We start from the raw sequence: 27,271 nt of genomic DNA, 5'->3' as shown, positions 1-27,271 counted from the left end.
TAAAGAACTTACCTGACAGAGACCAGCAGGTGCTGGTAAGAGCATCGTCTTCTTCCTCCGCTAGCCCTCCCTTCTGCTCGGGTCCCCGGGTGGAGCATTTTCAAATCTCTGGAGTCCTGGAGACTTCAGAGTCGAGGTGGGCCCAGCTGTCATCTTGCTGAGGGAAGGAGGCAGCGGGATTGCGGGCTGCGAGGCTGAGTTCCATTTCTCACTCCTGGCAAGAGGGTCCCCGTTAGGGTCTCCTTGGCCCACGGCTGAGCCTCGGCCGGTGCAGAGGCGGTGGGTAGTTGCTCGGGGCCCCCCGGCTTCCTCACTCCTGCCCTGCCCACTCCTGCCCGTAACATGACTGCAACCACTAAGCACCTACTGTGTGCAGGGCTCAGCAATCTCATGGGACCCTCACGGCCACCCTACTTCTCCCTTATAGACGAGGAGACCGAGGCACAGGGTGGCTTGTGTAACCGCCAAGGTCACCAGCCAGCGACCCAGGCTGATTGGCTCCACTGTCAGGGTTCCCAAGGCTCTTCCAGGGCCTACTGGTCTGTCGTTGGCATTCCTAGTAGGGAGAATTCCAGAACACAGCCCAGTGAAATACTTGATCTTCCACACTCTTAGATGATCTGGCCCAAGTCTGGAAGAGACATTTTTCACTTCAGAAAATTCAGCGGCTTATTCTTGCTGCAGTGGGGCTTTCAGGGTTCCTTGCCCCACCCCTGCTCCCCAGACTGAATCCTGCACACATTTCTGCACACCTACAGAAGTCATCTGGCAACAACAGACACCTTTTCTTCATGCCACCATCCAGCTGGGGAGGGTCCCCAGTGTCAGAGATCCCCCGCCTGAGAGTAGCAGGAGGGAGGGTGCATCCCGCCAGGTTGACGCGGGGCATTCTCTCCCCCCCTTCCCCTCCCAGGGCCCAGCGTTGGCGCCCCCTCCTCTCCTCTTCCCGAGAGTACCTTTGCAGGTGTGTTTGTGTGTGTGTCGGCGGCGGGGAGGTACCTGGCCCCTGCTGCCTCACCTGTTGGCTCCATCCCTGGGCAGGTCCTACAGCTTAATCATGGCTTTCGATGCTGGCCCCTGGAGAGTCATCGCGAAGTCTCCAGATTCTTCACGTTGCCATAAAGGAGGCAGTGTATCCAAAAAATGGGCTCAGAGCGTCAGGCTGCAAGTTTAACCTTCGTGTTCTCGTCTCTGTGATGGGACTGGCTACCCCGGGAAGGGAAGTTGCCGCTTTTAGGACGACTTGCAGGGTTAGGGTTGAGGTTGCACGTGGAGGGCCCACAGGGCCTCCCCGTGGTTGTGTGACTTCGGTGAGTTGCTTCCTTAGACATTTATTGCACCTACTCTGCTGCCCGCCTCCACCGGGACAGAAAGGATTCAGGAGTGACAAAGGCAGGCGAGGCGCTGGCCCACAGAGCCAGCCTTCAGGGGGCGGAGACAGAAATGAGCAAAGGAAAAAGTGATCACATACTGAGGGGTGGCGATAAATGCTGTGGAAGGGATCACATCTGCAGAGTGGGGTCCTTGACATCAAATGGAGCTGGTGTGGAGAGCGCCAGGGGGCGAGGGGGGCTCTGATAGTGGGGTTGGCAACCAGGGTCCCTCCTTCACCTTGTAGGGGCACTGCTGGAGCTCAGGAAGGGGCAGCAGCCCCCCGCCCCCGCCCCCCCCGGCCCCCGGCCCTCCGCTCTGCCTGGCTGGTCACCGATGCCCTCTGTTCCTCCCCTCCAGAGGCACCCGAACGCCCTGTCTTTTCGCTGCTCGCTGGCTGACTTCCAGATTGAGAAGAAGATCGGCCGCGGGCAGTTCAGCGAGGTGTACAAGGCCACCTGCCTGCTGGACAGGAAGACAGTGGCTCTGAAGAAGGTGCAGGTGAGCCAACAGCCCCATGGGGTCAAGACCACATGGCAGGAGTGGCTTGTGTCCGAACATGGTAGCTCTGGTCTAGTCCCGTCTCTTCCCTTCCCTTCCCTCTCTCCCTCCCTTCCCCTCCCCCTCCCCCTTCCTCTGTAAATGAGGGAAGCATCTCACTCACGGGGCTGTGGGAGAATCAGGGCGACTTGTCTTTGTGGAAGCTCACTGTAAGCCATAAAGGAAAAGAAGAAGGAGCATGTGCTGAGCACCTGCTGTATACTGAATCACGCTGGCGCTCACGGAACTGTGACAGCACCCCTGTGGGTAGGGGTCATCATCCTCCCAGAGGTGGAAAACTAACTCACCAGGGATGGAGGGAGCTGAGACTCAGATCTGTGGCCACTGACGCTTGTGGTCAGCTCTGGGCTTGAGTGCCCTGCCCGACCTCTGAGTCCCTCCTGGACAGAGGAGTGGGGTTGGACAGATGGGCTTTAGGCAGCAAAGCCCAGGCAGGAAGCTTTTCCATGAGAGCCACTGAGCCCGTCGGAACGCTGCTTTGCTGCAGGAACGGTTTTGAATCCTCCAGCAGAGCTTCCAGGGTCCCTCTATTTGCTCATTTACCTTAAAGAAGGAGATTAACAGTCTGGGCAGAGGAGGCCCAGGAGAGAGAAGGTAGCTGAGACACAGTCACGAGGTGGGGAGACAAGACGAAGACCCCCCGCCTGGAGCCGGCCAGCGTGGTCGCCTCCTTGTTGATCTGTGAGCTGCACGTGAGGCCTCTGATGGCCGGAGGAGAGACGGGCTCCTCGGTTCAGAAAAGGCCTGTGTTCTGCTCTTTGTCTGCCAAGGAAGGGCTTACCCGGGTTCTCTTGGTGTTGGTTTTTAGTGCCAGGATGGATTCTGTGGTGGGGCTGCTGCAGTGTCGCCCTCCTGTTTGTTCCTGTGAGTTAGAAGATGCTGGGAGGACCCACACAGTGAACACTAGGGGGGCTGGGGGTCAGGGGGCGCATGCTGTACCCCCTCTTCTTACTCGGTCCACATGACGGTCCTGTGAGGTCAGGCTGTTGGCCCCATTTACAGACGTGAAGACTGAGGCTCCAAGCGTGTTTCCTGCCACTTACCAGTGCACGACCTCAGCAAGTCACTGGGCTTCTCTGGACCTCAGTCTCCTCCTCTGTAAGTCGGTGACAGTAACTCCTGCCTCATGGGAGTTGCCCTGATGATTTGGTGGAAACTGGTCAGCACAGCACTTGGCACGTGGTGGGCACCCAGTAATACGAACTGTTGTCCTTACAGGGTTCCCTCGGCGAGGAGGTGGGAGAACCCGGACTGGGGTCCTGGGCCTCGTGCCCCCTCTGGGGGTGCTGGGTTTTAACCACTCTTTCTCTGTTTCCTCTCACCCAAGATATTTGAGATGATGGACGCCAAGGCCCGGCAGGACTGTGTCAAGGAGATCGGCCTCCTGAAGGTGAGTGCCCTGGGCTGAGCGGGGGTCCCTCACTTCCTTGGGCCAGTCTGGGCCGCATCATGTCCATCACAGCCCTCAGCCTGTTAGCTTCAGAAACAACATACCTGCGGGGGACAGCAGCTTGTTTGTCTTCTTGTGGCCTAGCAGGGACCCCGCCTCACCTCTGCCCAGTCCTCATTCTGCCCCCAGACTGGCTGTCCTGGTCCCACGTGGATCCTGGATGTGGCGGCCCGTGGACCAGGCTACTGGGGAAGGAGCGAGGGTGGGCATTGGGTTGAACTTCAGTTTGTCTGTCTCTGTCTCATCCTGTCTTTCCACGCGGTGACACGCACATCTGAATACTCAGCCGCAGTGTGTTCTCTTTTCTTCTCTCCCACCCTCTTACTCCCCCCAGGAGATGCCCTCTGTTGGGGAGACGCAGCAAAGCCAGCCTGGGGCACTGGGTGGAGTCAACAGCCAAGCACGTGGCCCTGGGCTCTGGCTGCGGGAGGGGCCCAGGGCCGCTGAGCTGTCAGCCTGTTGGGCTCTTGCTAGGTCTCCCACAGGGAGGAGGCACAGTTGGGGATGGGTCTCCCCAGGGGGTAGCTGGTATGCCCGCTCCTCTGTGGGCGCAAGTCCTTGGTTCAGCCAGAGCTGGGCTGACTGGACAGGGTCACGTGAAGGACAGACGTGCAGGGGCCCATCTAAGGCGAGGGATGGTGGTGGTGTCTGTAGTCGTTCCTTTCCCCCTCCCCGCTGGCTTCCCCACTGGCCTCCTGAGAGTCAGAGATGACAGAACTTTCTGGACTAGACCAAGCCTGGTCTAAGGGCTGCTCTCTCCTGGGGATCCCGCCCTACTCCCCAGGCTTAAGGTTCAGTGTGGAAGGAGGGGGGGCAGATTGTAGTGGCCTTGAATGCCACACTCAGGATGTGAGACTTGAACATGGGAACAAGAGGGGGGGCCCTGTAGTGGCTGCGAGCAAGGGGCCGTGGCCAGATGGGAGTTGTGAGCGCTCGCTGGGGTGGCCCCTGGCCACGATGGGTCCTGGGGGCAAGGCTGGAGGCGGGAGGCTTGTAGCTATCACAGGTCCAAAAATACCCTTCAAATAACATTTTTAAAGTTTTACGAAATGGTCAAATTCGGGACCTGCTTGTGATGCTGGGAACTGATTACCCAGCCCTGGGGAACAGCTGTCATGATCACCCTGCCCTGTCTTCCCACTTGTGGCCAAGAACATGTGTACTACTCACACGAGTGAGGAACTGTATGCATGTGCACACTGAGCCAGGCTGTTCGGTTCCTGGGCGCAGAAGTGTGTGACCACAGCCCCTTTGGTGAGGCCGCCCCAGGTGGCGGGAACCCGGCCTTTCTGGGGGAGGGCGTTCTGACCCTCCCCCAGGCTGCAGTGCCGCCAAGTGCGGTCGGCCGTGGGCTTCCGAGTCAGACTCACCCCTTGCTCACTAGCTGTGGGGCTGTGGGCAGGCTGCAGACCACTTGGGGCCTCAGTTTCCTCATTTGTCAAAGGGGGTGATTGACAGCAGTGCTCTGTCTTCAGAGGTGTTGGTGGAATTAGTGAGAAGATGCATTGGAAGGACTCAGTGTAGCGTCCGGTCAGAGGCAGCCCTCGTTGCCATGGTTATAACCTCTGCCCCAAGGCCAGCCCCTTTCCAGAACTTGACCCACCTCCCCGGCCTGCCCGTGGAAGTCAACAGGATGTTCCAGGGCACGAGGTGTTTCCTACAAAACAGAGGGAAACACGGTTCTCGGAGGGGCCACTGGGTGACATCGTTCATACCGTTCATGCCAGGACCATTGAGAGGCTGCCAGGCATGGGGCAGGAAGGCGAGCCCTGTAGGAGCCTCCAGGGCTGGCTTAGGGAGAGAACAAGAGGCGGATGTGTGGCTGTGTGATGTCTGCCGACGTTCCCCTCATTTCAGAATCCAAGACTGGGTGCGGGGCGGCATGCAGCATAGATGCACGTCCCTTGCCCAGCAACCTTCTGGGCCTTTGGGAAAATGTGCTTTCAAGTGGCCTCTGGAGGGGAGCCCCTGTGGGCAGGCGACCATACTGTGGCAGAATATTTGCGTCCCCTGTGCCTTCCCCAGATCCTGGAATCATTTTGGTGTAAACAGTTTCAGTTATAAGCAGTTGCCAGGGTCTCCTGTTAGCCAGCCAGGGGCTGACTTCCAGTCAGTGGGGTGCTGTCCTGTCTGGAGAACACACGGGCGATGGTGATCGGGCCAGAGGCAGGGCTCTGGCACTGAGCACCGCACTCAGGGCAGCTCTCACACCAGGAATGATTTTTTTCCCCAAGATTTCACAAAGAATGGGTCAGGGGCTTCCCTGGTGGCACAGTGGTTGAGAATCTGCCTGCTAATGCAGGGGACACGGGTTCGAGCCCTGGTCGGGGAAGATCCCACATGCCGCGGAGCATCTAGGCCCGTGAGCCACAACTACTGAGCCTGCGCGTCTGGAGCCTGTGCTCTGCAACAAGAGAGGCTGCGATAGTGAGAGGCCCGCGCACCGCGATGAAAAGGGGCCCCCACTCACCGCAGCTAGAGAGACAGCCCTTGCACAGAAACGAAGACCCAGCGCAGCCAAAAATAAATAAATAAATTAATTAATTAAAAAAAAAAGTGGGTCAGAAATTGAGGAAGTGGGAAGGAAGAAGGAAGGAGACGGACACTTCTAAGTGCTCTGCGGAGTGCAGCGACGGAGCAGTGGGGGCCTGGCCCCGCCCTAGAGCGGCCTGGGTGGTGAAGAGGGGGGTCATTTCCACAGTGTCTAGTGAGTCTTAGCTCTGTGCAGTCACCATGTCAGACATTTCAAGGGTATCAGCCCCTGTAATCTTCACAACTTCTCTCCAAAACATTATGTCCATTCTGCAGAGGAGGAAACTGAGGCTCGGGGATGCAAAATGGCTTTCCCAGTGTCACCCAGGTCTGCCTGACTCCCAAGCGCAGGCCTTTCCCCCCAGATACCCCACCTCTCCAGCTGTATCGCCTCTCAGGGGCTCACTACTCCCTCTTTTTCTCTCTTCGGACAGCAACTGAACCATCCAAACATCATCAAGTATTTGGACTCGTTCATTGAGGACAGTGAGCTGAACATTGTGCTGGAGCTGGCAGACGCGGGCGACCTCTCGCAGATGATCAAGGTGAGGGCGCCTGGTGGGGGCCGGGTCGGGGGCCCCTCCTCCGACCGGGTTCCTCACTGCCCTGGCCTCAGGCAGAGGTGGCCACTGCGGGACACTCAGCCCCCCTTGCCAATGCTCACAGGCCTCAGCTGTGGCCCCTCTCGGGTCCCACCCGCACTTGCTGGGAGAAGGCCAGCTATGGGCAGTGGCTCGTGGGCCACTTCTGCCTTGCAGAGGGATGGGGACAGAGCCCCATGGAGGTCGGACCCCAGCTCATGGAATCTGGGAAAGTGGCTATTGGGGCCAACTGGCTCATTTTATAGAAGGGAGAACTGAGCCCAGAGAGGCTGAAAGACTTGCCCGAGGATCCCACACGTGGGGACAGACCGGCACCTCTGGCCCAGGTCTCTACTTCCTGGCCTAGGGCCCTCCAGTGGACATCATCCCCCAGGTGACCTTCCTGAGGCCCCTCCAGCCCTGGAGAAGCATCTTCCTTCCCTTATGATGGCTGAGGCTGGGGGTCTTGGAGTGGTTGGGCAACTTGCCAAGTCTCACAAGCAGTCCCCAGACTGCCCCGTCCCCCTTGCCCCACCTCCTTGGGCCCAGGACCAGGTCCGTCTGAGTCTGCACTCGGGGACCATCACGGCTCCGCTGATGGGCACCTGCTGTGGGCCACAGCCCTGCCGAGCACACGCATCACTCACCAAGTCCACATCGTCCTTAGATGGCGAAGCTCAGAGACGTTTAGTAACCTGCTTGAGGCTGCACAGCCTCTAAATGGGACCCCCGGGCCTGAGCTCTCAGCTTCACTCATTGCTCCTTCCTCAAGGTTCTCACTCCCCTGCTGGCTAGACCCTCATCCACAGAGCGCTGTCGTGGGGTTGCATCGCCTCCCTCCCAGGAGCCCAGACTGTCCGTGAGCCACGCTGGGCCATGCTCAAGCCCACACCCTGCTCTCAGCCACACTTGCAAACAGGGCCAGACATGGACTCTCTACCTTTCCCACCAGGCACTGGGGATTGAGCAGTTAATTGCCCGGCGCCTGCTATTCTGAAATTTGGCTCCTAGGAATACAGGCGTCTCTGGGAAGCGGCATTACTTGAGCTGTTATCACCTGTTTTTATATTTTCGTTGACATATTAATGCATTTGCAGGGACGTTAATCTCCACACAGATCCCTGGTGGAAACAGATGTGCTATATCACGTCTTACTTCTTCTTCTCCCCCCCCACCCCCGCCCCACTTTGTTTCTCCTTCCCATGCCATTCTCTCACAGAACACGCATGCCTCCAGCATCCACCGTGTGCCCACCCCCATGCTGAGACCTAGGGATGCTGCTGGCGGGGCAGTGCCCTCAGGGAGCTCACCTTCCAATGGGAGGGCAGGGCTGTGAACAAGCAGTCATGAGCTGCCATGAACAAGCCAAGTTCAGGGTCTGTGGGAGCCAGGGAAGGCTTCCTGGAGGAGGTGACACATGAGCAGAGACCCATGAGGGGATACCCGCAGCCCAGAGGCAGAACAGCTTGTGCCAGAGCCCAGAGGGATGGAAACCCAGGGGTCCACAAAGTACTTTGGTCCAGGAGAGCACTGGGCAAGGGGAGGGGTGGAGAGCGTGAGGCGGAGGGTGGTCGGACCAACCAGGGCTTCATATGCAGGCTTAGGATTTGGAACCTTGCCCCGAGGTCAGCAAGAAGCTTCCTGAGACTCGTAGTGCAGAGTAAACACGATCAGCTTTGTGTTCTGGAAGAAGGACTGGATGCCCAGTGGAGGGAGGGGCGGGGCTGGGGGGAAAACAGCGGGAGGAAAGACCCTGGAATATGGCCTGTGGTGAGGGTGCTGCACCCTGTCAGCCCCAGTGGACCCCAGACCCCCTCACAGCCTCTCAGTCCATGGAGTGGGGCTGGAGTCAGACAGTGGGGTAGGGGGTGCTGGGCAAATTACAAATCCCTCCCCTCCCTGAACCTCAGTTTCCACCCCTGTCCCGGGGGCCTCACAGGGGACGGCCGTGTGGGAGCTGCGGGACCCGGATGCAAGCTTCTTCCAGCCAGGAGAGACAGGAGGGAGGCACGTGGGTGTCCAGCACCCTTTGTGCCTGGCCTGGGGTGGGGTGCCTTCCCTTCACCATGTGCCCCTTCCCAGGCTTCCCTGGGGCCAACCCTGGCTCAGGGTTCAAGTCGGTCACTCACCCCCTGGGTTTCTGGGGGCAGTGGCCTGGCTTCCGGGCGCCTCAGGCCCTCCTGTCCCGGGAGCCCTTCTCCTCACCTGGCCTGGCACCTCCCCTCCCTCGGTCACGGGGCCCCTCACCCTGCCCTGCCCCTCCCTGAGCCTGTTCCCCCTGCTGTGGCCCTTCACCTGCAGAGCCTGGCTGGGTGCTGTCCCCAGCAGGCGGGACAGGCAGGGCAGGGCAGTAGAAAGACCCTGGGCCCAGAGTCAGATACACCTGCTGGATGACCTTGGACGGGTCCCTGTGCCTCAGTTTCCCTGTCTGTAATGCACCCAGCACAGTGCCTGGGGCCTGGTAGCAGCTCGGTTTCTCTGGCCTTTCCCACTGTCTAGCCACCTCTGGATTTTGAGGGGAACAGGGGCCTTGCCAGGGCTCAGTCTGGGGCCATACCAAGGGCTGGCCTGGGAGGCCACTGGCCAGCAGACCCTGAGTCCCTAGGGCCCCCAGCCTCAGGGGCCAAGCAACACCACCAGGGCCATGGTGCCGGCATTATTTACAGTGGATGGTGAAGCCGGGAGCTGCTGCCACCCCAGAACCCACCAGAGACTCTGCGCATTCCTGCTAAATGTCACACACACCAATAGGACGTGACATTTAGAAAGTCACGGCTCACAGCCGTGCACATCCCCACTTAAATGCTCTAATGAGGATAAGCTAACATCATGGCATAAATAACACCCCAGCCCGGCCCACCGCAGAGGTGTGGGGTGGCCCGGGAGGGATGGGGGTCCTGTGCTGGGGGGTCCGTGCCAGGAGCCCGGGGCAGATCACACATGAGGCCTTCTCTGAGAATGGAGCCTCCTGGGGCTGTAGTGCCAGGCCAGGGGCTCCGCTGTGACTGTCCCAATGTTGGAGGGGCCCACATCCAATCCCAGCTCTGCCGCCCCTGCTGGGTGACCCTTGGCAAGTGACTGAGCCTCTCTGATCTTGATCCTTCATCAGGTGGTTACTGGTGTCCTTAGAAGTGGGTTAAGAACTTGGGTTTCCTGAGTGGAAGGCCTGGGGTTGAGCTGTTGTGACTCTGCCCCTTACTAGCTCCCATGTGGCCCTCAGTTTCCTCATCTGTGAGATGGGTGCAGTCATCCCTGTGTGGGGCCCAGCACAGACACTGCATGTGACATGTGCCTAGCAGAGGTTAGCTCGGGTCCCACCTTCTACCCCATGCCCCATCCCAGGCTGGGAGTGTGTCCTGGGTCCCCGTCTTCCCTGTGCCAGCTCGGCTGCCCTGACAAAGGGGCCAAGGCTTCTCCCCTGGCTGCTTTGGAAAAAGATGGTTGCTCTGAAGGGCACAAAAACCTGGGTCCAAGGTACCAGCGTGTGAGTCATGCCCCCCGACCCACACAGGCCTGGCTCACAGGAGATCCCCCAGAGGGATGCTGATCTGAACAGTGGACGAGGGCACGTTCCAAGTTCACTTCTTCCAGGTCCTTTGGTTACTTACAGCTCCCTCCGTGCAGCCCGGGTGGCTTTCGGTTTTTTGGTTTGTTTTTTTTCTGGAGCATTATGTGTGATTTTCCAGGCAACAGAGTAGGTTTTGCCTGTCGAAGCTGAGGGGGTGCATTTGAGAATGTCAAGCCCGCTTCCTTGAGGTTCTCGCCATGCTTGTTAATGGTTATGTGTGCTGGGGTTCGCTGGCTCCGAGGAGGGGAGCTGTGATTGAACCACCAAGCGTGTCTTGGGTGTCCCCATCCTGGGCCAGAGCAGGGCCAGGGCAGAGAGTCCACACCAGTCACTCCTGCAAGGAACTCCCTGTCGGGCAGTGGGAGGACATGGGTGCGTGTCCAGGAGATTCCAGGGAAAGGGTGATTGAGAGTAGCCTTCAAAATGTGGTCCGGGGGGACTTCCCTGGTGGTCCAGTGGATAAGACTCTGCATCCCAATGCAGGGGGCTCAGGTTCAATCCTTGGTCAGGAAACTAGATCCCACATGCATGCCGCCACGAAGATTCTGCGTGCCACAACTGAGACCCGGCACAGCGTAAATAAATAATATTTTTTTAAAAAAAAGAAAACCATGTGGTCCAGGCATTCCTTCAGCAAAGCCGTCCAGGACATCCGCTTTGGGTAAGGTCTGCCCTGCCCTTAGGGAGCCTGATGCTGGTGCTGGCGGCGGACAGATGACCGCTGGGGATAGGACGGGGCCGGTACCCTATAGCTGCCCTTCCTCTCGGCCCATCACCCAGGCCTGCCCATGTGTCTGTCTCCCCCACTGCAGTATTTCAAGAAGCAGAAGCGGCTCATTCCCGAGAGGACGGTGTGGAAGTACTTTGTGCAGCTGTGCAGCGCCGTGGAACACATGCACTCCCGCCGGGTGATGCACCGAGGTGCGTGCTGGCCCGCCGGGGCCTCGGGCCCCAGAGCCGGCAGGGAGGCTGGACCCCAGGGCGCAGCTTTCCCCTCGGCTCCGGGCTTCTTAAGGGACAGCCATGTGGAAGTTGGACCACTTTGTATTCCCCATCCCGTGGGTGTCCAGCATCTCGCCTGTCCTTATGGGGTCAGAGAGTGGGCGTGTGAGGCCCCAGGCTCGAATGTACACCCGTGCCTCGTGGCTCTTGCCCCTGTCAGGGGCCCCCCATGGTGGGAGCACCAAATACCATGTAGTTCCATGGACCCCAAGGACAGGGACCATGCTCGGCACATACTCTCCAGCCCCCAGCACCAGCCTGGAGCCAGCACAGAGGGGGCTGCAGCAAGGGTTGGGGGGAGAGACTGGGAGAGAGGTGACCGGTTCATGGCCAGTTCCAGTACTGCCACCAGCTCTGCCTGGGAGGGCAAGGAAAGCATCCTGGAAAAGGGAACTTTAATATGGGCTTTGAAGTCTTAGTAGGAGTTGGCTGGGCAGAGGAGGTAAGTGTTTTTGAAAGTTGACATCATCCTGAACTGTGAGGAAGGAGCCTGCTGGAAGGAGTCACGTAGATGACTTCACTGATTCGTCCCTACATTCATTCCACCTGCATTTATCAGTGTCTGCCGTATGCGAGGCATTGCCCTAGTCGCTGGGGAACAGCACAGGTTACCTCCCTGAGCGCCTCCTTCATCTGTTACACAAATTTTCTCAGAGTGCCTGCTCTAGCTGTAAAAGAGGAAACGAGCGCAAAAATCCCTGCCCTCCCAGACCTCACAGCAGCCCTGTGACGGAGTGAAGTTAGACCCATTTCACAGATGAGGAAACTGAGGCTACGTTTCTCAAGGTCCACAGCTGGGCAGAGGCAGGGCTGGGGCCTCGCCCTGAGGGAGCAGGACTGGCGGCTCAGCCCCCATCACCTGAAGGGCCCTCCCCTCCACCCACCCCCAGGCCGCCTCCTCCGTCCTGCCCCTCCCCAGCCATCCCCACCTCTGATCCCACACCAACCCCTGTCCTTCCCCTGCAGACATCAAGCCTGCCAACGTGTTCATCACAGCCACGGGCATCGTGAAGCTCGGTGACCTCGGCCTGGGCCGCTTCTTCAGCTCCGAGACCACCGCGGCCCACTCCCTAGGTAAGGGGCCTGTCTGCGCCCAACCCCCCGCAGGGTCCTGGCTGACATGGGAAGATGCGGACCCTGTCCCCATGGTGCCTTTGGTTGGTTAGCGCAGCAAAATGCCTCGTTGAACCCCAGACATTCTTCTTCAGAACAGTGACCAGAGGGGAGTAAACCAAGGCCCCGAGGAGCCCAGGATGGGGCTCCCCTGCATCCTCACGCGCTCACGCTCTAGGGGGTGGGGAGATGTGGCTCTGTGGTCGCACTGGCAGCCACTCCGTCTTTCTCGTTGCCGCGTGGTATCCCATCATGTGTGAGTGTGTGCGTCTGGTTGTTTTGAAACCCTCGTCCCCATCTGACCCCGGAGGACCCCTGGCCCGGCCTCCTTAGCAGCTGGTGCGTCGTGGTTCTTGTGTTATGTCAGAATGAAAGGATGTTCAAGGACCTGCCAACCCGGGAGTTCTCAACACTTCAGTCACCTACGCGGGCTGTTCCTCCTGCTGGGGGACGTTTGAGCTGTTCCCGTTTTGGGCTTTTAAATAGGCAGTTTCAAAGCTGTGGGGACCAAGTGCTCACCCGGTAGAGGTGACTTTCTAGCTGAGCTGTGGGGAGTGAATAGGAGCTGGCAGGGCATGGGGGAAGGGATGAGGTGATCAGGGTCGAGGGACCTTGGGTGGCAAGGAAGGTGGGCGGGGCCTTGAATGCTAAGCTCAGTGGGTAGGCACCACCCCAGGAGTGCTGGAGCGCTGAGGGCTGGACGCTGGTGGAGACTTGGAGGTCACGTGTGTGTTTTGGGTCACGTTAAGCACTGCCCAGCTTCGGAATCCGGATACGTGAGTGAATGCAAAACTTGGACCCATGAAGAATTTTACGTTTAATTAGAATGACATTTAATTAGAAACCAGCAAAGTCCCCAGTGGAACACAGAAATAGGGTCCCCTATGTGCTATGACCAGGGCCATGGGGGAACGTTTCATGATGGGGAGGGGTGTAGGGGCACCTCCCCTTTCCCTGAGCAATTCCTGGCTCTTTGGGGTGGCGTTTGAGGGGACGGTGCCTGAGGCTCACCTCCCCGTGCGCTGCCCCGTCCACAGGCCTGGCCCCTTGAAAACCACTCTGTTCTGCACTCATCTGCCCCGCACTCCACGGCGCAGCCAGTACATCTCGTGTCTCCCTGTCCCCGAGAGCCTGCGGCATGCCGGGAGACACACAGCGTCTTCTGGTGACGGTGGAGGTGCTTTCTGGAAGACACAATTTCCTGGTGGAAACTGTCACTGTTCATACAGGTCCTGATGGCTGGACGCTCTCGGGGTGTAGCACACAGTCTGGAGAAACATGCTAACTCAGAGATCAGCAGCTCCCAGCTGGGACCGTGTGTGTGTTTGTGTGTGTGTGTGTGTGTGTGTGTGTGTGTGTGTGTGTGTGTGTCGTTTTGAAACCCTCGTCCCCACCTGACCCCGGAGGACCCCTGGCCCGGCCTCCTTAGCAGCTGGCGTGTCATGGCTCTTCCGTTAGGTCAGAATGAAAGGATGTTCAAGGACCCGCCAACCCGTGAGTTCGTGACACTTCATTCATGCCTCAAACAGATGTGAGGGTCTGTGGGATCCTTCCTTTTTGCTGACGAGGAATCTAAAACCCAAGGAACTTGAGTGATTCTTCTGAGTCATGTGGCAGCAGAGCCAGGACCCAAATGCAGGCCTCTCGGTGCAGGGCCCATGCTTCTTCCAGGGGACCAGGCTCAGGGGTCCTGGAAGGATCTCCCTCGGGAACTCAGCCACCAGCCCCCCGTTCCTGGGAGGAAACTGTCTTTCCCGCTCCCCTCAGACCCTTCTCTTTGGGAAAATCAGTGTGTCTTGTCAGTTTGGGACCGTTTACCCCTCTGGTTTAAGAGCTTCAAAAAGGCCAGAAATTCAAGGGGAACCGTCAAAGAGCAGAGTTAAAGCCACTGTCTCCCGTCCCCTGTCAGTCAGGCCCCAGCCCTCCTCCGTCCCGCTGGGGAAGAGACTGCGGCACTCGTCAGAGCTGGTTAAGATCACATCATTAGGAACGGGCAGAAATTCGGGCTCGTCCGACAGTGTGAGTTTATTGACTTGGACTGGTGCACTTATTATATTAATGAGAAGGAATTGGAACTTGGGAAAAGGCCGCCCGGGTAAGCCTGGCTCTTCCCGAGGCCTCTGAGTGGCTGACGGGCTGCGTGGTGGGTGGAAGGAGCCCTCCTGGGGCCGTTTGCCCACCGAGCTGAGAAGCATGGGCTCGGCATGGCCCTGCTGCGAGAACCGAGAACTGAGGGCCAGGCCCCATGACGGCATCAGTGCAGAGCCAAAGCCCAGGGCCTGAGGTCTCCAAGACACAGGAGAAAGAGCCCCTTTCCATAGCGAGGTTCTGCACACAGCTAAGTCTTGTGCACACGTTTGGTGGCACAGGAGATTGAACTAATTGCAGTTGCGTCGTGACACGGGAAGGACTTGGGGGGCGGAGTCTCCTCCACACCCTGTGCGTGGGTAGGAATTATGCATCCATTGCATCTCTGCGCACCTACTATGTGGGGATGCCCTGGTGGCAGCCACGTTGCCCCGGCAGCCACGTTGCCCCGGAGGCTGCTGACCCACGTCAGGGCTTATGCACATCCCATCTCCTCCTGCCTCCTCCTCCCCCAGCCCCCTCCCCGCCTCCGTATTTGCTAACACGAGGCTGGCATGAAAGGGCATTAGTCATGCCATGGCCGGGCTGACAGGTGCGGTACCCAGCGGTGGCAGAGCGGCTGCTTCGGTGTCAGGAATAGGAGCCGTAATTAGAGCGCAGAACAGAATGAGCGTCAGACGAATTACCAGGCAGCAGACCATATTTGTCAGGAAGGATTGCATACATAAAAATTAAGTGACAGTACACGCCGGCATAATGAAAGAAAAATGAAAGATTTGCCTACACACAGCTCACAAGCTACAAGCAAGAGTCTCGCTCCAAGCAACGGCAGCAGCTGCAAGACAAATTGTGGGGCTGGGAGAGCAAGGCCCTTCCCACTCCGCAGAGGAGACAGGGCAGCCTCGGGCTGGGATCAGGGGTGGGAGGTAAGGCAGGCTCACACCCAGGCCGGTGCAGGGCTCCACACTGCCTCTCGGGGGGATGGGGGAACAGGTCCAGTTGGGGGCAACCCCTGTCAGGTACCTGCGGTCAGGGCATGCTGGCTTTCCCAGGCCGCTGAGCCCCGGCATGGCCGTGGGGCATAAATCCCTCCTTCTCGCGTTCCCGAGCCGAATGCCCTGGCCCTGGGCTGGGCCTGAGACGTGAGGTTATGGGGACATGAGAGGATGCAGCCTTCTCTGCTCTCAGGGGGCCCCCAGACTGGTGGGGGGACCGACAGTCCCAGGGTGGTGTTGGGTGAGGGCAGGCAGAACCGTCTCCTGCAGGCCCACTGTGTGCAGGCACAGTGCTGGGCTCCGTGACTCAGCTGTGCATGAGGAGCCCAGGGTCCACTGGGGGCCTGGAGCTGCCTCACCCCATCCCAGGGCTGCTCTTTACTTCCGTTTTCTATAGTCACTGAACTCGCCAAGGAGGTGGGTTAACAAAGAAGACAAGGCTTAAAGGATGTTTGAAAAACATGTTGCTTCTTAAAACGTTATCCCCATAAGGCTTATACCTTCATTTGACAGATGACGGAACTGAGGCTCAGAGAGGTGCTACCACATCTCTGTGGTCCCTGGGCAGGCAGGGTCTGGAGCCCTTGGGGGGTCAGCAGCTCTCCACGGCACCAGCCGGGAAGTGGGCTTGGGGCCCAGTGAGCTCTCTGGGTGGGGAACACTGACAGCGCCCTGCGGGGAAGCCCACCCAGCCTCATAGCTGTGGGCCGTGTGGGACCTGGGGCTTGTCCTGGGCCACAGGGAAGGAGGATTGAGTGAGTGTGCCCACGGCCAGGCGCCCCGGGGGCCCCATCAGTGTGGGCTCAGAGCGTCATGCAGATGTGTCCCTGGAGACCTCCTGCTTCGTCCTGGCAGCCCAGGACACCTGGGAACAACTGGCCCAGAAAACCTGCTTCAACAGGTGGAGCCCAGGTTCTAAGCGCTGACACCTGGCGGAGGGGAGATCACCTGTGGCTGGTGAGTGGCTCCTGGCTTGTCTGCCGCATCCCTGGCATTTTCAGGGACACAGACCGTTAGAACAAGATGAGCTGGTGGCAGGGAGGGAAGGGAAGGGCTCAAGGGGACGGCCAATGAGGAATCGACCCGGGCCTAGGATGCAAACCCCAGCTTGTTCATTCACTCACTCAGAGGTTTGGGCCGCTCACCCGGGAGGCCCCTGCCCGCTGGAGCCTACAGCCTGCGGGGGAAGCGCTGTTCTAATAACCATGTCCCAGGTGGTGTCTTGTTTAGTGCTCCAGCCGCCCTGGGGGTGGGAATCATCACAGCCGGTTACCAGGGGAGGAATTCCAGGTGCAGTGAGGCGAGCAGCTTTGTGATGCCAGGTGGGTGGTGCTCCAGCCAGAGCCACGTGGCGGGCAAGGCATGGCCACGCCAGGGTTTCCATCCGAGGCTCCCTGAGCCACCTTGGATGAGCCCCTGATACCTGGAAAACACAGGGTCCTGCGTAGAATCGCAGAATCGTGCTACCTGACTCATATCTGTTAGAGGTGTTCCATGTGGGAACTAAAAATAGGCAGATATAACAGTCTGGAATCAAGTCAACGCTGATAAAAGTGCAGTGTTTTCTCAACATCGCTGCTTCTCCAGAGGGCCCAGTGTAGCCTGGCATGGGGTCAGCTGGTAATTAATTTAAGAACTTGATAACAAGTGGCGGCACAGGTGAGCCTGTAGGGGTGTGCGTGTGCGTGTATGTGTGTGTGTTGCTGCCCAGAGATCCAGCGTTGCGGGGAGTGGGGAGAGTTTGGAGTTTGGAGTCGAATGCCAGGCTGAGGACCCGGCTTTTCTCTCTTGAGGGATGAGCCAGTCGGCCTTAGGGGCAGGGACACGGCCCCTGCCTTGGGGTGTAGGACGGGTGGGAAGGGGCAGGACAGCGGGGGGCTAAGCCGCCAGTCGTCCAGGTGAGGCGGAGCTGCTAGGGCAGCGGCCAGCCCCCTCAGGATGTGAGGCCTGATTGATGTTGGGGGCAGCGGAGAGGGAGTTTCATAGGCCGGGGTCTCGCGCAGCATCGAGGAGGAATCTGGTCCTCACCTGCTCCCTTGTTCTGCCCACTTGGCCACCCCCAGCCCTCCTGTCCTCAGTCCACTCCCCTCACTGCCCCCCAGCTCCACCCCCCGGGGTCTGTGGTAGCAGCAGAGCCTTCCCAGAGCCCTTCTGCCTGCATGTCTGTGTGCCAGGAGGTTGAACTATCCCCCTTTTCCAGAGAGGGAGACCGAGGCTCTGAAGCGTGGCAGAGAGGACCCCGAGGACCATGAGTTCACCCCGTGTTCCACCGATGGGGAGACGAGGCGGAGACAGCCGTTCAGTTCTCTGCTCACCAGTGGTTGCAGTGGGTTCAGACCTAGCTGGGGTGCAGCTCCTTTGCCGTCAGGATGGTGCCCAGGCCTCGCGGCCCGCCCAGCAGATGCGTGTCAGCACCCACACCCCGTTTCCCAGCCATTTTCAAAACCACCATTCGGGGAAGAAGTGCAGCCCACAGACGCAGCCTCCCCTTCATGTGAAATCTTTGCCTTTTTCATATCTAATGAACATGTTTCAAACACCGTGAGCATTTCAAAACACGGCAGAGTTTGTTTTGACAGGAGTGGCGCATCTTGGGAAGCGGGGCCCTTTAATCAGCCTCTGCTTTGAGGTCCTGCGTTCTCCTCTGATATCTGCCCGGTTTGAAATCTGGGAGTTCCAGGTGAAGACGCGGGGAAGGTCAGGGTTTGTTAGGCTCCTCTTTCATATGCAGAGCTCCATCCCCGGAGGGGAGGCTGGGGGCGGGGCTGGGAGCCTGCAGGTCTGACGGGGAGATGCTGGAAGGGGATTTGAGACCCTGGCTGTGTTCGCTCTGCGTCTGAGCATCTCCGTGGGACTGTGCTGCTGCTTTGCCGGCTGCAAGGGCCCACAGGGGCACCCCCCACCCCACCCCTGGGCAGGACAGGGAGCCAGACCTTCAGGGCCACTGTCTGTGGAGGCTCCTCCCCGTGCCAGCTTCTACCTCTCTTCCCCAGAATCACCGCTCCCCCGGGGTTCAGGGTCACATCCTCCAGGGCCCGCTGCAAGCTTGGAACTTCTTTGAAGTCTCTCATTTTTATCTTTAAGACTCACGCAGGTTGTGCATTGTCCTTTATAATGTTTGAACACTTCCTGTTGGTATAAAAATCGGGTTTTACAGGCTTATTCCCGGGGAAAGCTGGCAAAACAGGACGAGGCGCTGTGTTCGCCCCCTGCAGCTTTGCATGCCTCTAGCACAAGTTGAGAACCCCTCTGATGAGGCAGAGCACAGACCGGGGGGGGGGGCAGCCCCTCCCCTGGGGTCAGGGGACAAGAGAAGCTGCCCAGAGGCAGGAACATGAGGACCCAGCGGCCGGCCAAACTTCCCTCAGTTAATGCTTCATTAATTCATTTGTTGCACGATGTTTCTGCGCATCTGAAAGGAGGGCAGGTCTGGGAGGCTTTGCACAGCCCCTATCAGGTTGTAACACGTATCAGACACTCTGGGAGCTTGTGGGAGATGCAGGTGTCCAAGTTCCAGCCCTGGAGGTTCTGGTTCCACAGGCCTGGGGTTGGGCTGGGGGTTCAGGTTTTTGACAACTTCTTCCAGGTGGTTTGGCTGCAGCCACTGATCGGTCCAGTCTTTCCTTGCACAGCTGGCTCCTTCTGGACACTTGCTGGGCCAGGCAACTCACCACCTCCTGATGGACCCACTCCTGGGAGGGCCCAGCACAGCGTCAAGGCGCAGTTAACATTGAATACAGATGGGTGGGTGGATGGGTGGATGGACAGACGGATTGATGATGGATAGATGGATGGATGGATGGATGGAATGGCGTGTGCAGCAGTGGCATCTTTGAAGAAAGTACAAATCACATTTGGGCTTTTGCCTTTCCCCCCTTAACGCCAGTGGAAACTGGGGTACAAGCAGAAGGAGCAATGAAGAGGTAGAAGGTTGGGGTGGAGAGTGGAGGGAAGGGGTGGTGAAGCCCCCGACCTTTCTCTCCCTGGTGCCCCCAGGCTTTTACCCCAAGCAGGGCTGAGGCAGGGATCTGGAGGCCCAGCAGAGGGACAGGGGGACAAACCAAATGTCCAGACCTCACCAAGCAGGTAGCTCTCTGTGGCCAGGGGAGGGGGCAGTTTAACTTGACCTTGAGGAACTCACCAGGAGGCAGAGGCACAGAGGTGAACTGGAGGGCAGGCCGGGGTTGGAGCAGGGGGAACAGCTGCTCAGAGACTTCATTTTTGGATGGGCCTGGCCAAGGCAGCCCTAGACCAAAGCCTGGCCACTCATCTAGAATGAGCAGAGGATAAGACTGAGGGTGGTGAGAGGTGTCAGGGCCAGCCCACACTCCCAACCTGGCCAGGTCGGGGACAAGGGTTGGCCAGGGGTCTTAAGGATGTGGTGCAGCCAGACGGTGGGCACTGCTGTCCCTCACTGAGGACAGGGCCTCTGACCTCTGCCCCTCCCCCGCTGTCTCTGCACCCCATCAGCCCCCTGTGGTTGTTCTCTGCAGGAGACTGTTCTCACCTCATAGGCACGTGCCCCCACAGCACCCTGAGTGCTAGAAACACTTATAGTTTGGTCTGAGGTTCCCGCTGTTAAGTGAGAACTGTTTGGATTTCATCCTGTGGTTTGGCTATGACAAGTCATCCATTTCACACTTGCCCGTTCATTTTCATTTTGCTCCCTTGTGGCTGAAATATACAAGGGGTTGCTACTGGAAGCCGCAGTTTGCTTATAGAATCCCACATGGGTTCATGTGTTGACTGACAGCTCTTTCTGCTGAATAGCAATTAGCCCCCTGATTTCAGCCATTAAGTATGCATATAGGATGACACAGTTCGCAAAACATGTATTTAAGTGATGTCTGCTCTCCTGGGATTATTGCCATCAAAGGATGCTTGGTACCCTGATAAAGCACTAATCAGGTAGTCCCTCTTGGGCAGACGTCAGTTAAGTAAGTAGTGTGTTAGACTACAAGAAAAAAAGTGTTAACCCTGCTACATACTATCTGATAACATGCAGATGGGTTCATTGATTCAGTGAGTATATGCTTAGAAGGTGCCTGCTATGACCCAGCCCTGGGCAGGGCACTGGGACACTTTGGTAACAAGGTCCTGCCGCCAGCGTGCTCATGCCAGGAGCGTGGGTTTCCGACACTGTTCACAGCCTCTACAAGTCAGGCATGATAGAATTTCTCACCCGTCTCCAATGAGATGAGAAAAGCAAGATGATGAAGTTTTCAAACAGCTAAACTTTTTCAATGTGAAGTACTGTCCTTGATCTTGAGATGGAGTCTGTATTTGGGTTGGCCAAAAAGTTCGCTTGGGTTTTCTGTTAAGATCTTATGGAAAAACCCAAACAAACTTTTTGGCCAACCCAAATACTTGTTCTAGTGTTAAACTGAATAGTAGTGACACGAAATGGTAGTTGGGATTTTGTGTTTTATTTAAACACCTTTACTTGGCAAACATAAGTTGCTCTGAAACATCTTTGGCCCATGACAGCCTGAAGTCTGGGCCCCTGGTTTGGGGCACCCGTCACTTTCCTAGTCTAGCTCATCAAAAGGCCTCTTCCCCTCCCAGGGTCCCCTGTGTTCCCACATGTGGTGCTGGACATCCCTCCTTCCTAGGGTCATCAGCCCACATCTCAGCCTCAGCCTCTGCCACACTGGACTCCAGCTCCCTTCACAGACTCTGGCCAAAACAGCAGCAGCCACTGTCACATTCACATGGTGACTCCAGGCCAGTGAAAATGTCCTCTGTGTAGCAACCTTTAAAATCTGGTCCTAAAGCCTCCAGAACAGTCATCCTCCAAATGGACTGATATCAGAATCTCAGGTTACAAATCTGTGGTTACAAATCCAGATTCCTGGGCCCCTCCTCGGCCATGCCAATTCAGCCCCTCTGCTGCAGCTTGCACGCCTCTGGTGATGGGGAGCTCACCACCTGTCAGGAAATCCTCCCATCTTTGCCCAGCTCCAGATATTCAAGTGTGACTCCTCTGCTTTTTAATTAAGACATGATATGCATACAGTAAAGCTCTCTCAAGCCCTTTCCTGATCACTTCCCCCATAAAGTAATTTTTCCTGTTTTTGATAAAAATGGAATCAAATAGTGGGTGCTCTTTTGTGCCTGGCTACTTTCCCTCAACATTGCGTCTGTGCAGTTGATCCATTTTGTGGCGCATACCTGAGATTTGCTCTTGTTCGTTGCTGTTTAGTATTCCATTGTGTGAATAGACCACATTATCAGTTTACCTCTTCTACTGGTGATTACCATTTGTTTCCAGTTTCCGGCTATTATGAATAAAGCCACTCTGCACGTTCTTGATCATGTCTCTTGATGGACAGAGCACTCATTTCTCTTGGGCGTGTACCTAGGAGTGGAATTGCTGGGTTATAGTGTAGGCAGTGTTCAGCTGTAGTAGGTGCTGCCAAAGTGATCGTGCCACTTTATGGCCCCGTCAGCAATGCATGAGGGTTCCAGTTGCTCCGCACATCACCACCTTGGTTTATCTGTCTTTTTAACTTTAACCATTCAGGTGGGTAGGTGGTAGGTGGTACCTCACTGTGCTATTAATTTGCATTGCCCTGATGAGTAATGAGAAACACAATATCGTTTCATGTGCTTATTAGCCACTTGGATATTCTCCTTTGTGAAATACCCCTTCAAGTCTTTTGCTAATTTGAGGGAGGGGGATGTTTGTCTTTTGTATATTGATTTATAGAAGTTTTAAAATATATTCTGTATATGAGGCCATTGTTGGGTATATGTTTTCAGACGACTTTCTCCCACTCTGTGGCTTGCCTTTTAACTCTCTGAATGGGTTTTTGGTGAACTGAAGTTCCTAATTTTAATGAAGTCCAGTTAATCAATCTTTTCTTTAATGGTTAGTATCTTTTCTATTCTGGCTAAGAAATCTCAGGCAACCCCAAGTCTGGACATGCTGATTGGTGCTAGTAGCCAAGGGTGGTGGCTAAGAGTTCAGTTTCTGGAGCCTGAAGATCTGTGTTTGAACCTCAGTCCTGCCACTATTCGGAGCCTCGGTTTCCCCATCTGTAAGATGGGCTAACACACACACCGTGGTTGGTCCACATTCACAGTGGTTGTTTTCACTGTTGAGAGCCTTATCTGGACTCTTCTGGGATTCAAACAGTCACCTTAGAGGATATTTTGGTCCGTTGCTTCCCAGAGCCTGGCCACTGTGTCCCACTCCCCCCGGGCAGTTGGCAGAAACACCAGTCTTGAGCCACTCAGCCCCCAGACTGATTGTCAGGTCTGGGTGGGTCCCTATCTCCAGGGGCTTTTAGGGCCCTGCCAGCGTGGGAACTTCCAGTCTGTCCCAGCCCTCTCATTTGACAGAGGAGGGGACAGGAAGAGAGGGCGAGGGCGCTGCCCAGGATCCTGGTGAGGCTGAGGCCAGGCCTCTCCCCAGCCCTCACCCTCCCCAGCTCTCCCTTCTGTGCTGCCCCTGCACAGAGGATAAGCACCTATCCATTTGCTGTGTTTCAGTGGGGACACCATACTACATGTCACCGGAGAGGATCCATGAGAACGGCTACAACTTCAAGTCTGACATCTGGTCTCTGGGCTGTTTGCTGTACGAGGTGAGTGTCTGGCCTGCAGCTCAGTGGCATTTGGTGGGGCGTGCATGGTGGGCACCCAGCTGAGGCAGGCCTGGTACCATCTGGGTCCTGTCCTTCACCCCACTCGGTCCAATGTCTGCCTGATTAGCAGCGTCAGGCTGGAAGAGGTTAGAGGGGTGGTCACGTGCAGGCTAGGTGCCACTCCCCCTTGGGATGCTCAGATCTGGGAAGGGAGATGAACTAGAACCAGACGGAGAGTCCAGTGTCTGCTTGCTGATGGAAGGAGCACAGCCAGGGGGATCTGGCTGCCCCGGTTTCCCTGGTAACCAGGGCGATTCTGTTCACTATTTGGCATTTATTCATGGATCAGGCCCCATGCCTCTGAAACGCTCCCCAATGAGGGGCGGTCACGTTCTTCCAAGCTCAGCAACATGGGTCTCCCTAGAGACCACCACTGTCTCCCCTGGGCTGGGAGATGGAGCCACCAGATGGCCGTTTCCAGATCTGCTGGCCACCCTGGACGGAGGGACAGGAATATTTCTGAGTCTTGGTAGGCTCAGACATGAGACAACATGAACTCGTAAAGCCCCCATCCATTTTGGCCAGCCACCGGGGACCCTGGATAACCGGGGGTCTAGGGAGCACAAGCCACACTTGGCCATGAAGCTGCTGCAGCTGCCGGTGACAGCGGGGAAGCCTGAGCCCTCTAGTATCTCCAAGCTGGTGGCCACACCCTCCCACCTCCCGGCCCTGGCCCTGGCCCATCCCGTGCTGGGCGGGATTCCACTGGTCTCCTCATCTGTAAAATGGGAATAGTAGCTGTCCTGCATTGTCATAGGCCAGATGAATGAAATAACAGTTATGAAAGACTTTGAGGACCCTCTAGGGCTATGAGACACCAAGCATGGTTTGGGTTTAAAGTTGGAACCTTGATTATTTTGCTGCTCTCCCTGGGGTGGACTTGAGCATCCCTGGAATCTGGCTTGGAACTGATGAGCTGAAGTCTCCTAGGGCAGCGATGTACAGGATAATGTTGCGGGACCACTAGGAGCGTCTTGGAGTTGCAGAGCCTGACTTCTTTGCTTCCTTGGGAGTAAAGGATGGGATGGTGGGATTTGGGATGGTGGGAATTGACCTCATGGCCCATGGGTATAAACTTCGGGACTCAGCTGCCCACTGCTGATGCACAGGGACTGGGGCAGCTATGCGGTCGGGGTCTCTTGGCACTGGGATTCCCCGCTCCCTGCATTACAGACGGAGACCATGAAATCAAAACTCTGATCCCTCTGCAAGGTTTACACTTCACAGCATCTTTCTTTGTAAGCCAGTGGCCTCCTATTAATAGCAGACATTTCATTTTAAAAGAGTGGCCTTGTGGGTAAAGATGAAGCCAATTGGAGATGTGGCCCTTGTGGCGTTTGTACCTGAGCCCCCTTCTTCTGGAGGTCCGTAGTGTGGGCGCTCCACAGAGTCATCTTGAAGGTTTATGGGTGAGTCAGGCCCTGGCAGTCAGAGGTGGGGAGCAGACCGTGCTTTCTGGGACTCACAGGGGCGTCTGCTGTAGGAGGACTTCTTTTAATGAGCACCAAAAGGGAGCAGCTGCATCCAGGCGGTGCCCCCAGTGGGGCCGCAGTGGATGAGGGTGCAGAGTGGCTTCTGGCCCCTGGGGATGAGGAGGGCAAAACTGTGCATCCTTCCCTCGTGGGGAGCACGCAGCTCCCATAGCTGTGGTAGTTTGGGTGGGAGAGAGGCGGGGCCTGGTGTGGCCCAGACCTCGGTCAGAAGGACCAACCCGAGGTCAGAGCTCAGCACCCGCTCACCCCGAAGGCCCTGGAGCTCCAGGAGCTTCAGTTGCCCAAGTGTAATGGGAGTCACACCTGCCTCATGAGGTGTGGACGGCACCTGGCTCAGACGGCCCTCCGGCAGTGCGGGGCAGGTCTTTGCAGCGCTGTTACTGCCCACCTCGCTGCCCAAGAGCCCCCTGAGCTGGTGCCGGCGAGCAGCTGGCCACATTTCCCTTTTCGCTTTGGCCAGCGGGGAGCCAAAGTCCAGCCGTTGTCTGTCCCCTCGGAGACTCGGCTTTGTCCTCCTGCCCTCGTGGATGCTGTCCCTAGTCCAGGGTTCTTTACTCTTCCATTCTGCGTTCAGGATTTCTGTAAGCCACTTCCTGCCTCTGTGAATCGTGTGAGTCTTCAAACGTAGACAAACAGTAGACGAGGGTGTGACTGGGCCCTGCTCCTGTGCTCAGGGCTCCCGAGCTGGTGCCACCAGCTCCCTAGAGGCAGACTGCAGTCCTGAGTCCCTGCCCTGGGCGCCTAAACGCACTTCTGAAGAGGCAGCGTCTGTTAGCGGCGCCCCAGCCTGGAGGTGCCGGTTTATTTCATCACTGAGGCTCGCAGCCAGGGAGGGGCGTGTCAGCAGTAGCAAGTCAATGAAATCAGTCAAGTCCTGCGTCCGCAGGGACAGCTGACCTGAACCCAGTGGCCCTGGGCCTCCCACAGAAGAGGGCTGGCGTGGCGGCCCCTCTAAGGGCAAAAGGCGGTGGGGGCCCTTCCCCAGGCTGCCACCCCTGAGCCCTGTGGGAAGACAGAACCAGACGTTTTCCCAGCAGACAGGAAGGGCCGTGGTAATTGGGAGGCAACGACCCCCAGACACGACCGGAGCCCCCGCTGCACAGCCTGTGGTGCGTCCTGAGGGCGCCAGCTGTAGATCTGCGACAGGCTCCCCACCTCACCCGCACACCCAGATCACATCCGAGGATTCTGGGCAGAGCCAGGGGAACACACCTGGGCCACGCGGCAGGTGACGGCACAGAGCCAGAGAAAACCTGCCCACAGTGGGGACAGGCCTGCCCTTTCCCACAAGCCCCGGTGCGGGCTGGAAGTCTCAGGAGCCCCCTGGGTTAGGTTCCTACGGCTGCTGTAACAGATTACCGATTGGCTTCATACAACATAAAATTATTCTCTTACGTTCTGGAAGCCAGAAGTCCAAAATCGATTTCAGTGGACTAAAGGCAAGGAAAAGGAAAAGACCACCCACATGCCTTGGCTTGTGGCCTCTTCCTCGTATCACTTAAGTCAACACAGCTCCTTCTCCCGTACTCAAAAATCTCCCTCTGCTCCTTCTTATAAAGATACTGTGATTACACTTAGGGCCCACCTGGATCACCTGGGACACTCCCCCGATCCGGGGATCCTTAATTTCATCACATCTGCCGAATTTATTTTGCCATATAAGGCAGCGCATTCGCAGGCTCCAAGGATTAGGACATGAACATCTTTGGGGGCCTTTATTCAGCCCACCACACCCCCTTCCACCTGGGCGTCCAGATGTCCACTGAGGACCTCCCGAGGTCACCTTAAGATGCTGATGTTGACCCGTGGCTAGTGAGGAGCCGCCACAAAGCACGATACCTGGCCTGAGCTCCTCAGGGTGGGTGCCAAGTGGGATCTGTCTTGAAGAGGTCAGCATAGGAGAAACGGGCCAGACAGCTCAGCCTCCGGGAGCAGCACTGCCCTGGACACTGTAGTGAATCACAAGAATCACACCAGGCCAGTCCCAGCTTTGCTGTAAGGGAGAAAGCGGGCTCAGAGATGCGGAGAGGCCTCCCAGGGTCACACAGCAAGGAAGTGACCTAGATGGGCACTGGTACCCAGGTTGTCGATGCCTGCCCTCCAGTGAGCAGGAGCCAGGAAGGGACCAGTGGTCCTTGTGGAGCCAGCGCCTCTCCCCTTCTCTCCAGCCACCAGGGAAGGCGTGACTGCTGGAGAAAGATGCAGGGCCTCTGCTCAGAGCCCCTTTGAGGGGAAGGCCCGGTTGTGAGGATCCCCCAGCAACTTCAGCGGCCCCTCCAGGAGCTCCCAGCAGGGATGCCCAAGCTCGGCCTGTTGGAAGACCTGGCGCTTTATTTTCATTACCCGGCACACCCCGGGAGGCACTCAGCAGGCCGCCTGGGCTCTGCAGGATTGATTTATTCTTCTATGGGAGCTCAGCTCTGAGCACAGAGCTGAAGGAATCAGGATCCTCAGTGGGGGGCCTTCTTACAGCAGCCTCAGCCTGCGGAGGCTGAGACCAGCAAGAAAGTGGGCCGGGGGACAGGTGCAGCCGTGCCTTGTATGGAATCCTGCTTTGGAATTCTGGCTTGAGCCAGAGAATGGTCTGGATTCCCCCTACCTCGTGGGGAAGCAGGGCTGCAGACTGCTTGGCAACTAACCTCTGGGTTCAACCTTCACTCCTGGAAGAGCTCGGGAGATACTGGTGATGAGATGGATGTCCGAGGCCCTGACAGGGCCAGAGTCAAAGGCAGTCGCTGTCCACTCTGAGTCAGAATCCCCTTCTCCTTCTGACGTCTTAAGTCACACACCAGTTCCCCTGAGCCCTCCCGGCGGGGGCAAGTGGCCACACTCTCCCATTTCCCCCGCTATGTGTCATCCCAGTAACGC

At 57.4% G+C, this 27,271-nt stretch overlaps 1 protein-coding gene across 3 annotated transcripts in view; it reads left to right on the top strand.

The window, feature by feature from the left end:
* Window positions 1-27,271, top strand: part of NEK6 (NIMA related kinase 6) — an 85,196-nt gene that overhangs the window by 50,942 nt on the left and 6,983 nt on the right. For all 3 annotated transcript variants that reach the window (XM_027104903.1, XM_027104902.1, XM_027104901.1), the window contains exons 3-8: window positions 1,732-1,872; window positions 3,260-3,322; window positions 6,349-6,459; window positions 10,876-10,984; window positions 12,032-12,139; window positions 22,756-22,850. In XM_027104903.1, the coding sequence (XP_026960704.1) occupies window positions 1,732-1,872; window positions 3,260-3,322; window positions 6,349-6,459; window positions 10,876-10,984; window positions 12,032-12,139; window positions 22,756-22,850 (627 nt within the window). The remainder of the gene's footprint in view (window positions 1-1,731; window positions 1,873-3,259; window positions 3,323-6,348; window positions 6,460-10,875; window positions 10,985-12,031; window positions 12,140-22,755; window positions 22,851-27,271) is intronic.

The sequence above is a fragment of the Aethalodelphis obliquidens genome, unplaced genomic scaffold, assembly GCF_003676395.1.
Source record: "Aethalodelphis obliquidens isolate GAN/ISIS:26980383/991018 unplaced genomic scaffold, ASM367639v1 scaffold7, whole genome shotgun sequence".
In the NCBI taxonomy this organism is placed as follows: domain Eukaryota; kingdom Metazoa; phylum Chordata; class Mammalia; order Artiodactyla; family Delphinidae; genus Aethalodelphis; species Aethalodelphis obliquidens.
This window is presented reverse-complemented; position numbering and strand designations above follow the sequence as displayed.